Genomic DNA, 14,663 nt, shown 5'->3' with positions numbered 1-14,663 from the left:
TTGTCAAGGTGGGATCTTGTCTTCTTGATCCATGGTTGGGAGTGTTCCGAGGAGCACAGGTGAAGGCAGAAATCTGAGTGTCTGACTCCCAGAGCAGAAGGCCCCAGAGGTGGGAGTGCAGGCTGCTTCATGAGCAAGGGACCTGCCCAGTGGCTAGAATTGTACCGTCCAGGGGAAGGACGAGGGATGGGGATAGCATGGAAACCATAATCTTCATGACTGCCCCAAAAGGAGACAGGGGGAAGTACTTTGCTCTGTCTTTATTTCAGACAAACCCACATATTTAGGGGGAATGACTAGAGTGTTCTAGGAATTGGTTCCTCTTTCCTGAGGGTGCAGAATACGTTCCCTAAATGATGGATGAGATGAGGAGGGTGGGCAGGGCCAGGTGGGGACATCCTGAGCCTTAGATGTCACCTATGATTACAGGCTCAATTCGTGTCACAGGTCCTCCTTAGCCCCCCATGTCAGCTCCTTCTGTGAGAGACATGGCTGAAGGTCACTATTGTGTAGCTTCAAGATCTGTCATCCAAATGACCTCTGTGTGACAGCAAATAAGACGATGAAGATCACATTCTTGATGAGAAGTGCACAGACCACGGGAACCACACTGAATACACAGCCCCTGCAGAGAGAAGAGATTGAAGGTCATTGCAATGGCCACCCATGCAGCAGAATCGTCCCACATTAGACATGCTGGCAGTGGAGAGCACAGAGCTCAGGTCTGGGAGATGCATGAAACAAGTAGGGCTAACCCAGCATCTTGGCCTTCTCTGCAAAATGAGTGAGGACCACATCTAGGGAAGTGATCTCTGTGGTCAGCCTTCAGACCCTCTTCTGGAGACAGTCACTGTACCTTAGCCTCATTTTCCCATTCATAAACCAGGAAGAACCCAACGTCACTGAAAAGCCCACTTTGGACTGTCATGAGTTTAGCAAAATGGTTCTCCAAGTTCCAGGTAGAGAGCAATAGACGTAGAAAATAGACCCAGAGAGGAGAGCGAGCCCTGCTGACCCTGGGCAGATAGGGAAGCAGATGAGGACACACGGACTCTGTGTGATAGGACACAGGGACAAAAGGAGCAGATGACAATGAATCAGACAAGGGCCACATAGAGTACACAGAGCCTTCTGAAGTTTCTACTACTCTCTCCTCAGTGACTGAGGGCCACTCGGGTGACTAAACCAACTTGGGCCTCTGCAGAACACATCAGATCCAGCGTACACCAATAAGCAGCATCAAGAGCCACAAACTTGATGCATTTCCTATTGAATTTTGATGTATCTTCATTTAAATGCTGAATTAACACAGAGAGAAAACGTTTACTTCATTCCGACTAATCTAAAATGACTCCTCACCGTCTTGTCCAGTCTTTATCCATGCGTAGACCTATTTTAGCATGACACTAATTCTGTTTTAAAAATCATTTATCTGTATATAATCTCCCCAGAGAATTTGAGCATACATGTCCCTCTGTATATCATCAGCCACACCAGCCACCTTCTGATCATCATATTTTGCAGATTATTTAAAATTTACACTGCACATCATCATCTTGTCTGCTAAGATTGTCCTTCAACCTCAGTATCTAGTATCCGTGATTCTAATGTCAACAAATGCCAAATTTCCCATCAGTCAGAGAAGCACAATCCTTTGTCAGTTATTAGTCATTGATATTACTCTTAGTTCTCTAAGTTTTTATTTTTATTTTTATTCATGTGTACATAGTGGTGTCTCATATGCAGGTTTGTGCATGTGAGCACAGAGGCCACAGGGGTCAGAAGAGGGTGCGGGATGCCTCTGGACTGGTTATTATATAAGTGGTTGTGAGTTGCTTGACATTAACACTCAGAACTGACCCCGGGTCTTCTGCAAGGGCGGCAAGTACTCTTAACTGCTGAGTCCTCTCTGCAGTCCATTTAAAAAAATTATTTATCCCTATACAATTTCCATGAAAATTTGAGCATGTATGTTACCCTGGATATCATCACACGTACAAGCCGTCTTCTGAAATCCATAATTTGGAACTTATTTAGTGCAGAGTGAGTCAGGTTTACTGCAAGTTAGTCAATGCAGGCTTAGAATTTTAAAATATTTGTGCTGGGGCCTCGTGTGGAGCTCAGAGCATGGGCTAAGGACTCATGAAGCCTTGGGTTCTGTCCTCAGCACCAAGAGAACAAGAGTCTTACTAAAACAGACGCGACGAAGCATGAGATAATTATGATGATGAGATAGACTGGGACTAATCGGAGACTTCAGGTCATTGGCGATTTGTATCAATCACTGGTGATATCTATCAATCATTGGTGATATCTACCAATTCATTCACCCATTTAGTTATTGCATTTCCTACCTGTTTCTTCAGCCATCACCTCTCCATACACATATCCATTATCTATCCATTCCCCCATCCTCAAGGAGACAATGGGACCCAGTCTCCACTTCTTTTTTTCTTCGTAGCCCGGCTATGGAGAAAGGCTTTGCCACGTGCTGCCTGTCCCAGGTTCAAAGCCGTGTGTTGAGGCCTCTACAGCTCCCAGACAAACTAGGCTCCTCTCATCTTTATAAATTGATTAGCCTGCAGGGTCTGTTACAGTGAGGGGAAGCTGGCCAACACAATTGCCTGATAGAAATCTGAAAATCTTATTCTAAAACCCAGAGACCAGTGGCTAGGGGTGGAGCTTGGAGGGAACGCATCTATTTGCATGGGTGAGGCCCTAATTTCCATCCCCGGCTTTAGTAACAACAACAACAAAAACAACAACAACGGTGAGAATTTATGTCCAGAAATTGTCATTCCGTCCATGTAGAATAAGGTGCTCACACCAGTGTTGAAATCAAACAAGAAAACAAACTAAGTAAGCAAAGCAAAGCAAAGCGTAGCAAAACAAAAGCAAAAAACTCAAGAGAGTCCTCACCATAGCTGTAAGAGCTGAGGGACTCGGCAGGCACAGTGGCAAATGCCTTGAATCCCAGCACTTGGGGGCAGCACTCGAGTTTACAGCCAGCCTGGTCAACACAGAGGTCAAGGACAGCCAAGGCTACACAGATCTTGTTTCCAAAAAAGAGTTGTGTGTCCCTCCCCCTCTGCTCTAGTGTCCCTTCTGCTCTGGTGTCCCTCCACTACAGGAAACTAAAGCTACAGAGGTTCCCGACTTGTTCGAAGTCACGCAGTTTACCTGCCATGAGAACACAGGCTCAGGGTATTTCACTACATCATTACACTCCTAGGTTGGCAGGGCAGATGGGCTTCGTCAAATATGCCACTTCCTTCCTTTTACTACTCTGGTGTAAAAGAAATGTAGAAGGTGAGCTGGGGAGGACATGATCCTCCTTCCCAGTCAGTCACCACCTGTCAGCTCTCTGGGAATTTTTACACAGACTGGGGTGACTTGAGTTCACTCCTGCCTCAGCCTTCCCCTCCCTGGCTTCATTCTTATCTCCCACATTTTTTCTGGGCAAGGGCTGGGGACAAAACGTATTCAAACAAAGAGCCCGGTGGCCTGAAAACATATTGGTAACACCTGTCATGTTTGTGAAGTTGACGTCAGGGTCTGGAGAGAGAGGACAACAACGGTTGACTTGGCAATGGAGAGTGGGTCCTGTGTGGGACTACGTGTATGAGCTCTCAAAGTTGGAAACCTGCAATAGACAGTAGTACTTGAATCACCTGCAAGATGGCACATGGAATGGACAGATAAATGGATGGGTGAGAAGTGGAAAGATAATTGGTGGAGAGAGAAAATGGAGCTCAGGATGGAAACTAACACTGCTACGGAAGAAGCAAGGTTTTCTTTTACCAAAATCCAAAGAAATAGTGCAGAGTCATCCTCAGCCAGAGATAGTAAAAAAGAAAGAATGGAAGGAGAAAAGGAGGAAGGGTGGGAAGAGGCATGAGAAAAGATTTCTGGGCAGTTTGAGTTGTGGCAATAATTCTATCGCTGGCTGGTGCTCACTCTCCAGCGGCCCCATCCTCTCCCTGGCACTGTTCCGGCTGCCTCTGTAAGTCACATCACCTCAAGGTCGGTGCAGTGGCCACCCACACTCCCACACCATCTTTCAACCCAGGTCCTTCCTACAGCTTCCCCACAGCCTCTGGCCCTGTGCAGTTCAGAGGGTCACTTCCTGGCATTACCAATTAGAAATGCGTGCTGTGGAGAGCACAGAGCTCAGGTCCGGAAGATGAATGAAGGAGGAAGGGTTAACCCAGCATCTTAACCTTCTCTGTGAAATGAGTGAGGACCACATCTAGGGAAGTGATCTCTGTGGTCAGCCTTCTGACCCTCTTCTGGGGACAGTCACTGCACCTTAGCCTCATTTTCCCATTCATAAACCAGGAAGAACCCAACGTCACTGAAAAGCCCACTTTGGACTTGTCATGAGTTTAGCCAAGTTCCAGGTAGACTTAGAAAATAGACCCACAGAGAAGAACGAGCCCTGCCTGACCCTGGGCAGATAGGGAAACAGATGAGGACACACAGACTCTGCATGATAGGACACAGAGACAAAAGGAACAGGTGACAGTGAATCACAGGGAGGCCACATGGAGTATTTATGACATATACTTGTGGGGGTCTCTGCAAATCCATGGCCAGCAGAGTGTCCATCTGCGTGAGGCAAGAAGGACAGCTGGATCCACAAATTCAGTGGTTGGTGTTAGTTGAAACTTAGAAGTCTGACCCTGAGCAGTTTGTTTTAGGCAAACTTAACTACAGCACAATTAGAAAAAAGAGGTTCCTGATTGTAATTAACTCAATCCTGTGTATACAACAAAGCTTATATAACATGATGATACCGAAACTCTTTTTTTTCTCTCTCTGTATTTTCTTTTTCTTTTGTAATTGGATATTTTTATTTACATTTCAAATCTTATCCCCTTTTCCAGTTTCCCATCAATAAACCCCCTATCTCCTCCCCCTCCCCCTTCTTGTATGAGGGTGTTTCCCCACCCAACCACCCACCCCTTCCTGCCTCCCTGCTCTGACATTCCCCTTTACTAGGAGATCCAGCCTTGACAGGACCAAGAGCTTCTCCTCACATTGGTGCCCAACAAGGCCATCCTCTGCTACATATGCAGCTGGAGCCATGGGTCTGCCCTTGTGTACTCTTTAGGTGGTGGCTTAGTTCCTGGGAGCTCTGGTTGGTTGGTATTGTTGTTCTTATGGGGTTGCAAACCCCTTCAGCTCCTTCAATCCTTCCTCTAACACCTCCATTGTGGATCCCATTCTCAGTTCCAAAGTACAAATGACATGCTCCATAAAGATGGGTTCTATTGCCTGAGAAACAGTGCTCGAGATGAGGATGTTGGGTGAATGACTGAGATAAACGTAACAGTTGTGGTGGGGAGGGGGCAGCCAGGCAGGTGTGACTTAACCACATGGGTAGGGTTGTGAGGAGAGAGGTGACCACTCCCTGATCTCTGGCAGAAGGCAGGCTTTTCATCTCTTCCTTTGAAGAGACAGCAATGCATGTTTAGCACGACTGGTTCCCCAGTGCTTGCTTACATGTAAGCACAAGGCCATCATACGCTCTACATATAACAACATACTGGCTAACAAAGCCAGAAATGGTTCATGCTCATAATCCCAGCATTGGTGAGCTGAGGCCAGAAGATCACAAATCCACAGGAGGCAGCATGGGCAACAAGATGAGACCTTGTGTAAATAAATAAGAATGGAATGGCTTGGGTTGGGGATTTGGCTCAGTGGTAGAGCACTTGCCTAGCAAGCACAAGGCCCTGGGTTCGATCCCCAGCTCCGAAAAAAAGAATAGAAAAAAAAAGAATGGAATGGCTTGGTCAATGACCTGCTTACTAACTAAAGCTTAGTGGGTAACCCTGTAGTGTAGTTATACAGAGCAGTGTAAAGTCCTGCTGGTCTGAGCACACACTACAGCCCTGCTCCAACCATGGCTAGTGATTAGACATATAGAAATGTAGAAGTGTAGAGGTCTAGACCTATAGGTTAGACACATAGAGATATAGATTAGATATATGTATAGATATATAGTATATGTAGTGTAGGGGGTGGTTATGATGCTTTGATTGGAAATTTCCATGTGATCCTGATGGTCCTGTTCTCCAACTGGTTCTTGATCAATCAATAAAGATGACCCCAGTCAATGACTGGGAAGAAAAGGTGGAATTTCTAGGTTCCTACAGGCAGGCAGGAATAGGGAAAGGGAATTCACCATGCTTCAGGGGGAAAGAGAGCCCTCAGCCATGTGAGATCTCACGTTGAGTGACTTTAGCCACATCCCTGATAGGGCCTGGGGTAGCAGGCAGGAGATTAGAAACACAGCTAAGCTGAGGGCAGATTTTTAGTGTTGAGCAAGGAGTAAAGGTTTAAAAGAGGCCAGCTACTGAACCATATGGCAGGTTAAAAATGAGCGTGTGTGTGTGTGTGTGTGTGTGTGTGTGCGCGCACACACACACACACACACACGTCTTCCGTCCACGAAACCAAGGGAACCAGGGTGGTGGCTGGTCATGAGATATGCCCTGGTGCTGGAGAGATGGCTTAGTGGTTAAGAGCACTGACTGCTCTTCCAGAGGTCATGAGTTCAAATCCCCCAAACCACATGGTGGCTCACAACCATCTGTGACAAGATCTGATGCCCTCTTATGGTGTGTCTGAAGACAGTGACAGTGTACTCGTCATATATAAAATGAATAAATAAAATCTAAAAAAAAAGAGAGATATGCCCTGAGCTTTAAGTGAGGTAGTAGAAACTACATGATACAGTATAGATATAGAAATAATTGATAAATGATAGATAGATAGATAGATAGATAGATAGATAGATAGATAGATATGGTGGAGGTATCATGGAAAATCACTAGGAAATGGAATTGAGCTCAGTTAAAGAATAAATCAAAATAATAATCTTGGAAGAAGTTCATGTAGTCATGCAAATGCTGATAGACTGGGGTTACATGCCCCTCTGTGCTGACACCCTCTCCAGCCTCCTGCCTGTCTCCTATCAGGGTGACAATATCCCCAAGGCCACTTGGTAAGGTCAGCAGTTGACAGAGCTGGAGCGGTAACCAGTGCAGGGAGGCTGGCTCCTGTCTCTCATCTTGTGGTCGCCACAGTACCTTCCCTGGTGCCAGCCTCGGCCCCCAGAGGAACCTGCTGCTAGAAAGGCCCTGCTTCTGGCCTTGGCTAACTGCACTGCTTCCCAAGTCAAGGCTGCCAGGGTTCTCTTGTGTTTCCTGGAGCTGTGAGCTGTTGTCATGCACTGGGCTGCAGGGCACATCCTCAGGGCAGCACTTCACCTATCTCTTTCCCAGACTTTGCACAGACTGTGGGGCCCCTGAGGTGCTAGGTCTCTGTACTGGCTGGTTTTGTGTGTCAACTTGACACAAGCTGGAGTTACCACAGAGAAAGGAGCCTCCCTTGTGGAAATGCCTTCATGAGACCCAGCTGTAAGGCACTTTCTCACTTAGTGATCAAGGGGAGAGGACCCAGCCCATTGTGGGTGCTGCCATCCCTGGGCTGGTGGTCTTGGGTTATATAAGAGAGCAAGCTGAGCAAGCTAGGGGAAGCAAGTCAGTAAGTAACATCCCTCCATGGCCTCTGCATCAGCTCCTGCTTCCTGACTTGTGTGTTTCAGTCCTGACTTCCTTTGGTGATGAACAGCAACATTGAAGTGTAAGCTGAATAAACCCTTTCCTCCCCACTTGCTTCTTGGTCATGATGCTTGTGCAGGAACAGAAACCCTGACTAAGACAAACACCATGTACCCATGCACTGCTTAGGGCTGCCCTCACCCAATGACTGGATGCAGGGGTATGAACACACCAGGCCTTCTGCCTCTGATAGAAGCAAGTTCAGGTGTTCACCAGACTCTGTTGTGTGACCCACACTACAGCACACCTGGGAAGCTGGCCCTGTTTATGACCCTTTATTGATTTCCTTCCCTGCCCAGCCTCATTTCCCTAATGACTCTTCCAAGGACTACTTCCTAGACATTTTCATGAGGTTTACTTTCCCATGCCCTACCTATGAGGAAGTCCCTGCCACAGGAGGAGGGGGCTCCCTACAATGCCTGCCCATCAACAGGGCAGGGGCTCTGCTCTTCTGTCACACAGGCAGAGAACTCATTGAATCCCAGAATTCTCTGTACGGACAGCTGGGATGGCTGCTGCTGTCCTGTCTGGACTCTGACCAAAATGATCAGAACTGGTGCATGATCCCACGTAATATCTACACTGGATAAAGTTAGGGGGTGGAAGAGGTACAGTGGTAGTCAGAATGTGAGCAGGGCGCCTGCCTCCTGTGCCTTGGAAAATAAAGGCAAGGAAGAAAAAGTAACTTCTGGGAAGATGGCTCAGTGGTTAAGAGCATATACTGCCCTTCCAGAGGGCCTGAGTTACATTTCCCAGCAGCCATATTGGGCAGCTCACAGCTTACTGTAACTCTAACCCCAAGGGATCAGATGCCTCTGCAGTCTATTCAAGCACCTGAACTCAGGTGTACAATTAATACACACACACACACACACACACACACACACACTCACACACTCACACACACGCACACACTCACACACACAGACTCACACACAGACTCACACACACATGCACACACACATACACTCACACACACACTCACTCACACACACATGCACACACACACTCACACACATGCACACACACACACACGCTCGCACGCACGCACGCAGGTGCAATGAAAAGTTAATATTTTTAAAAAGAAAAGAAAGATCAGTGCTAACACTCACTAGATTGCAAATGTTATTGAGTCCGTGAAGGCTGAATAAGTACCTACCCTGTGCCAGACACTTGACCTGGTACCAAGCAAACAATGCGAAGAGGGGAAACACTAGGCCTGCCTCCAAGCCTGGAACAGGAGTCTACACTCTCAGAGAAATGAGTACCATGAACGCACCACATCTAATTTGCTAGGAATATGTTTTTTCTAGATGCTGAAGATGGAAACAGATTCTTGTGCATCCTTAGCCCATTCTCTGAGCCAATGATCGGCCATAGAGGAAATGTTTTAATAAACTAAACCCAAGATGGCCGCCCTGCAGTACCACCACCCCATTTCAACATTGGGGATCATCTGCAAATCTTTTATTTATTCTTGTTTATGTATATGTGTGCTTGCCTGATATGTTTATGCACTGTGTAGGTGAAATGTCTGCCCATGAGAGCCAGAAGAGGGTGCAGATACTGGGAATATAGGTGACATGATATGCCTTGTGGGTATATCTTGTGTTCTCTGTGATCCCAAAGCCATGCACTGAAACCTCTAGAACTTGGAGACAAAGTACACCCATCCTCCGTTAAACCTATTGTCTCAGGCGCTCATACAAAGATGAAAGGTGACTGACATAATCATGGGTTAACAATCTCCTGAAAAACCTTATTTTAGCTTATACAGAAACCAGGAGCTCTGGCGAGTTTAATCCCTAGAAGTACAAACAGAAAAAAGTGCAAACCACTTCACAAACTGACGTTCCTTCAGTCTATGGTAGTATGTGCCTTGTGTCTATGGGAGGGTGCTCCCACCATCATTAAAATCAAATGAAACAAATAAGTAAAGTCAAACAGAATGACTGAGCAGTACTAGTGATGGTTGTCATACAATATCCAGGGAGGCAGTTGGTAGCCTCCTCTAGCTTTGATCTGGGATTCCAACAGCGTCCCTCGGAACTGTTGGGTCACAGGGTCCCTGGCTCACCCAATGTTACATACACATATGGTCTAGAATCTGTCCTGCTTCTGGGTTGGCAGGAGTAACAGCATTCATCAAAAATGCCATTTCCATCCCCCCCACTACTCTGATGTGCAAGAAAACATGAGAGCGAGCTAGGGAGGACAGGAGCCTCCTATACAGCCAGTCACCTCCTCCATGTCTTGAAATATCTACAGAGACTGAAGTGACTCAAATCTGATCCTGCTCCACCCACCCCACATCCTCATTCCCACATCCTCTCAACACAAGGATGATGAAATGAAGGGTGTCCAAGCCAGGAGCCAAGAAATTATACCTGGTAGGATCTGTCCCATTTTTGACGGTGACTTCAGGATCAGGAGAGGAAACAACAGCAGTGGACTTGGGTAGGGATGGGGTCGTAGTTGTGTCACTGGGCGAGTATTTTGTGGTAACGAGGATGGAAACCGCAGTCAGCTTTTCAATAGGAATGATGTCAGGAATGGACACATCTGAAGAAACTGCAGGAAGACATGTATAGATAATGAATGGGTAGGTGGGTGGATGGACGGAAAGATGGAGGGATGGATGAGAGATGGATGGCGGGAGAGATGTATGTATGTTTGTTTGTATGTATGTATGTATGTATGTATGTATGTATGTATGTATAGATAGATAGATGGATAATGGATGGAGGAACAAATGTATGTATGTAAATATAGATTGATGGATAACGGAAAGAATGATGGACAGATGGACAGATGAGCAGGTGAAAAGCAATGGAGCTGAGGATGGAAATAAACATTGCCATCCAAGAAACAAGGTTTTCTTTTGCTAAACTCCAAAGAAAGAGTATGAAGTCATCCTGAGTCAGAGGCAATAAAAGCGGAACGGAAGGAGAAAAGGAGGAAGAGGGGAGGGGAATGGGGAAAGAGTTCTTGGTCCTTTGAGTTGGGAATTCTCTTGCCTGCAGCTCACTCTCCACCAGCCCCATGCTCTCCTGACATTGTTCCCTCTGCCTGTGGAAGTCACATCACTCTCAGCCTGTCCTTTACTGGTGTATTGCAACTGAGCCCCGTCTTGGGGTTGGCACAGATTCTCCTGGTTCTAGGAAGTGAGGCCTGTTCCTTTGCTCTCTGCCATCCCTGACACATCCACTGTTACTTGCTGGGGATGTAGAGCCCTGCAAGGCACAGGCTATTTCTCAGAGAACTCAGATTTCATAGTGGGGACTTGTAAGTACGTTTGTCACTACTGAAGTGAGCCTAGAGACTTTTTCCTCATAAGCAAGTGTCACTTCTAGTCTACTGAGGCAGGGTCTGCATTTGAAATAAGACCTTTAAGTTGTTTGTGCCCACAGCAAGGCCTGCGATGCACAGTTTAGAAGCCCAAGGTAAGGCCACCGATGGCATCTTGGGAGCAGGAGGGTAGATTGCAAGAGGCTTCCTAAGAATGTAACTTCTAGTTAGAGATCTGGGAAATGGGACCCGACTGTCTTCCAAGTCCACTGCTTACCTTTTACTGAACTGTGCTACCCAAGGGAAATCCACTTCTTATTGTCCTGAAACTCAGATGAAGATTGTGGGAGAAAGCCAGGCTGCTAGAAACCCTGGCCTCCAAGGTATCCTTACCTGACCTAGCTCTCTCTATACACCATCAGCGTGTACTCCGGAAGCCTGAAAGGATGGCTGAAGTATGAATTGGTTTTCCTCAGAGCTCAGAGAGAGTCGTGTCTCATTTTGTTTTTTTATTTGCAAGAGCCACGAGACATGTGGCCCATGGAACTCAAACGCTTTAAATGATCCCTGTGTCTGCGTGCATAGAAATTGTCATGTGAGTGTGCATATACATGTGTGAGGGTGTACATGCATGTAGAGGCTAGATAGCAACCTCAGGTGTCATCCTTCAGGGTACCTTACTTTTTGAGGCAGAGTGTCTCATCTTCTTCTTGAAATTTGCTGATTTAGCTAGGCTGGCTGGCCAGTGTGTCTCAAGGATCTATTATTAGTGTAGGCCACCACCTCAGGCTTTTTACTGTTAGAACTGAGGTTAGAACCCCCATGTGCATGTCAGGCCCTACACCAGCAGAGCTGTCTTTCCAGCCCTGCCTGCACTACATTTGAACACGCCACATACTTTTTACACTTGTCTCAATTTGGGCTTCCATTGCTATGAAGAGACACCATGACTATGACAATTCTTACAAAGGAAAACAATTAACTGGGGCTGGCTTGCAGCTCTGAGGTTTAGTCCATGATCATCTTGGAGGGAATCAAAGGGCCCTGTGGGTAGACATGGTGCTGGAGACATCTGGATCTGAAGGCAGCAAGAAGAAAGAGGAACCCTGGACCTGACAAGCATCTGAAACCTCAAAGCCCACGCTCATGACTTCAACTTCCTCCAACAAGGCCACACCTCTACTACTGTAGGAGCCCATGGGTAGTTCATTCAAACTACCATGATACCTAATATGTCTTCTACATGGAATAGACTTGGGGTCAAAGCTCGGATGGGACTGACCTTCAGGTACTTACTTGACCAAATGTGTAGGCATCATGGAGAGGGCTCTGTTGAAGCTCTGAACATCATAGACAAATGCAAGGAGCCTGGTACCCCTGCAGTGTTCAGAATGAGCTGTGAAGGGGTCTAGGGACCAGTGAAGGTCTCAGGGCTGCCATGCCAAAGCTCACAGGTTCTTACTTATTAATGGTGGATCCAGGATGAGGACTCACATCTTTCACTCCAGAGTCTCCTTTACTGTCTCTCTGCCTCCTCTCTGTCATGTGACCACCTCCCTCTGCTCTGAGGTAATGGTGTGCTGGAGCCCACCGTCCCTGGAGAGGGCTCTCGTGGAATTATACTCAAGGAACACTCAGGAATGGAAGTTTGTGAAAGCCTTAGGGAACTTTAAGATTCTTCCACATTAATGGCGTAGATGGGATAGCTCAGCGGATGAAGGTTCTCTGTGCCAAGCCTGATGACCTAAGTTTAGCCCACATGGTAGAAGGAGAGAACTGAGTCCCAAAAGAACATTTGCATGTCTGCCATAGCATGAGCGCATGGAAGATTTCTGTTAGCAACAGCAGCAAAAATGTTCAGAGATACTGGTGCTTACCAGTGTCCTCAGAGGCCAGCAAGCCTCCTAGGGTTGGCCCCAAACTTAACAAGCTGATGGCCTTGTGGGAGGGATCTTTTTTGGTGCCTCAGTTTTCAGCTACCAGAGTGCCTAGGCATTCTCAAACTTCCTAATGCCCTGGGCCTTTAACACACTTCCTCATGTTGTGATAAACCCCAATCATAAAGATATTTCATTGCTACTTCATGATTGTAATTTTGCTACTGTTATGAATCACAACGTAAATATCTGATATGTGACCCCACTAGGGCTTTTGACCCATAGGTTGAGAAGCCCTCTACTAGAGGACACAGTTTCTTGAGTCCTCTCCAATCTCGAGCCTTGTGACTCAGGAAGGCTTAAAAACGACATAGAAAGGGGAAGCTCACCTTTTGACACCACTAGGCGGATCGTTTTGAGAATACTGATGAAGTTTCTACGATTTCTAAAGAATCCACAGTGATAGATGCCCGAGTCGGCCATCTTGAGCTCAGTCATGGTGACAGTGAAGAACCTGAACCGAGAATATTCCTGGATGGAGAATCTTAGCTTCTCAACACCTCTGCTGACACTCGACACTAAAGGTTGACAAGCGACTTCTGATATTTCCTTACACCAGGTCTTCTCACTGAGGCGGTATCTGGGATTATACTTGCATTTCACAGAAACAGTCTTGCCCTCCCATGTTCGAAGTACCTCTGGGTCCTGTGCCCAGGAGCCTGGGAATACATGCTTCGTGTCAGAGCCCCATCCTCTGCAGCAGCAGGAGAAAATAGGCTCCCTTCTCAGGGAGTGACCCCTCTTTGTATCTATGCTCAGAATTTGCTTTCAGTCAATGGCTGGCCACAACCTCCCATGTATTCTGCCTTCCCAAGCACAGAGCCCCATTGTGCACACCTCCTGCCCCCTGCCCTCTCCTCAACCCGGTTCCTTCCCTCTGTCCTTGTCCCCTGTCCTCACCTGAGGTCAGGAGCAGCAGCAGCATTGAGGAGAGCAGGTATGTGGCCTCCCAGGCCATCATTCAGTTCTCCTCCTCAGCTGGGGTGGGAACAAGAATGGAGGGATGCTCTGAAGAGAGGAGAGCAGTCCTGGGCAGGATTCAGGAGCCACCACAGCCTGTCCTGCATGAACTGCTGAGGAAGCCGGAGACCTCTGTAGACGAGAGGGAAGCTAGGCAAGGCCAGTGTGGTCCTGTGTATCCTCCAGCTACAGGCTTTGAGTCTAGGTCCCTGTACTAAACTAGATAAAGGCTCTCAGACTCTGTGATCTCCTGCCTCATAAGGCCAGGGCTGAGGAGGGCTGAGAAAGCCCAAGAGGAAAGTGAAGTAAGAGGATGCTCATTTCTCCTCCCCCTAAGAGAATGCTCATCTCTCCTCCCCCACCCCCATTCTCCCACTTCCTCTCCAGCTTACAGTCTCTGTTATCCACTCAAGATGGACCCACTGAAGGTAGATGACAGAATTAGAGGCCCTTTGGAGACCTGGCTAGAACTCCAAGCCCAGCTTTCCCTCAGGGGTCCGAACCTTTCGACCAGCCCTCCTGTCCCATGTGGAGCAGAGGTGACGAGAGGAAAGGAGATGACATTTACTCTCAGGAACAGAAGAACAAGGGGGCGGGAAGGAGCCTGGTCAGGGTGGGGGTGGGAAACCTGGGCATGGAAGACTTCAGAATGGAGCCCCAGGCCCCGTGTCACCCCCATATACCCAGCTCCCCGGCATGCCGCACTCACTGCTAAGAAGTCGATGTAGCCATCACACACATTTTTAAACGAGCTGTCACAGGACAGCGAGATGCTTCAGCAGGTAAGGACACTGGCTACCAAGACTGAGAACCCGAGATTGAGCCCCAAGACCCACAGACTGGAAGG

At 47.4% G+C, this 14,663-nt stretch overlaps 1 protein-coding gene across 2 annotated transcripts; it reads right to left on the bottom strand.

Moving 5' to 3' along the window:
- Positions 1 to 245: 245 nt before the first annotated feature.
- On the bottom strand, positions 246 to 14,118 carry Ncr2 (natural cytotoxicity triggering receptor 2). Of its 2 annotated transcripts, XM_087568967.1 has the most exons (4): positions 13,757 to 14,118; positions 13,186 to 13,515; positions 10,019 to 10,202; positions 246 to 625 (listed from the first exon to the last, which is right to left on the bottom strand). In XM_087568967.1, exons 1-4 carry the CDS (start codon positions 13,815 to 13,817, stop codon positions 526 to 528), a joined length of 675 nt encoding a protein of 224 aa, XP_087425093.1. In that variant the 5' UTR covers positions 13,818 to 14,118; the 3' UTR covers positions 246 to 525. The 2 variants fall into 2 exon arrangements, with proteins under 2 accessions (XP_087425093.1, XP_087425094.1); XM_087568968.1 differs by lacking the exon at positions 10,019 to 10,202 and having other exon boundaries at positions 13,757 to 13,834.
- Positions 14,119 to 14,663: the final 545 nt, after the last annotated feature.

The sequence above is a fragment of the Rattus norvegicus genome, chromosome 9 (genome assembly GCF_021556685.1).
Source record: "Rattus norvegicus strain SHRSP/BbbUtx chromosome 9, alternate assembly SHRSP_T2T, whole genome shotgun sequence".
Lineage (NCBI taxonomy): Eukaryota > Metazoa > Chordata > Mammalia > Rodentia > Muridae > Rattus > Rattus norvegicus.
The sequence above is the reverse complement of the archived record's forward strand: the minus strand, read 5'-3'. Positions and strand labels throughout refer to the sequence as shown.

Excerpts from the sequence above, each read along its gene's own strand:
- Ncr2 (XM_087568967.1), bottom strand. The coding sequence starts at position 13,817 with ATGATGGCCTGGGAGGCCACATACCTGCTCTCCTCAATGCTGCTGCTG. Across the intron at positions 13,516-13,756 it reads GCTGCTGCTCCTGACCTCAG|GCTCCTGGGCACAGGACCCA; the intron begins GTGAGGACAGGG and ends ATGTATTCCCAG. Across the intron at positions 10,203-13,185 it reads CCGCCTAGTGGTGTCAAAAG|TTTCTTCAGATGTGTCCATT; the intron begins GTGAGCTTCCCC and ends GTCTTCCTGCAG.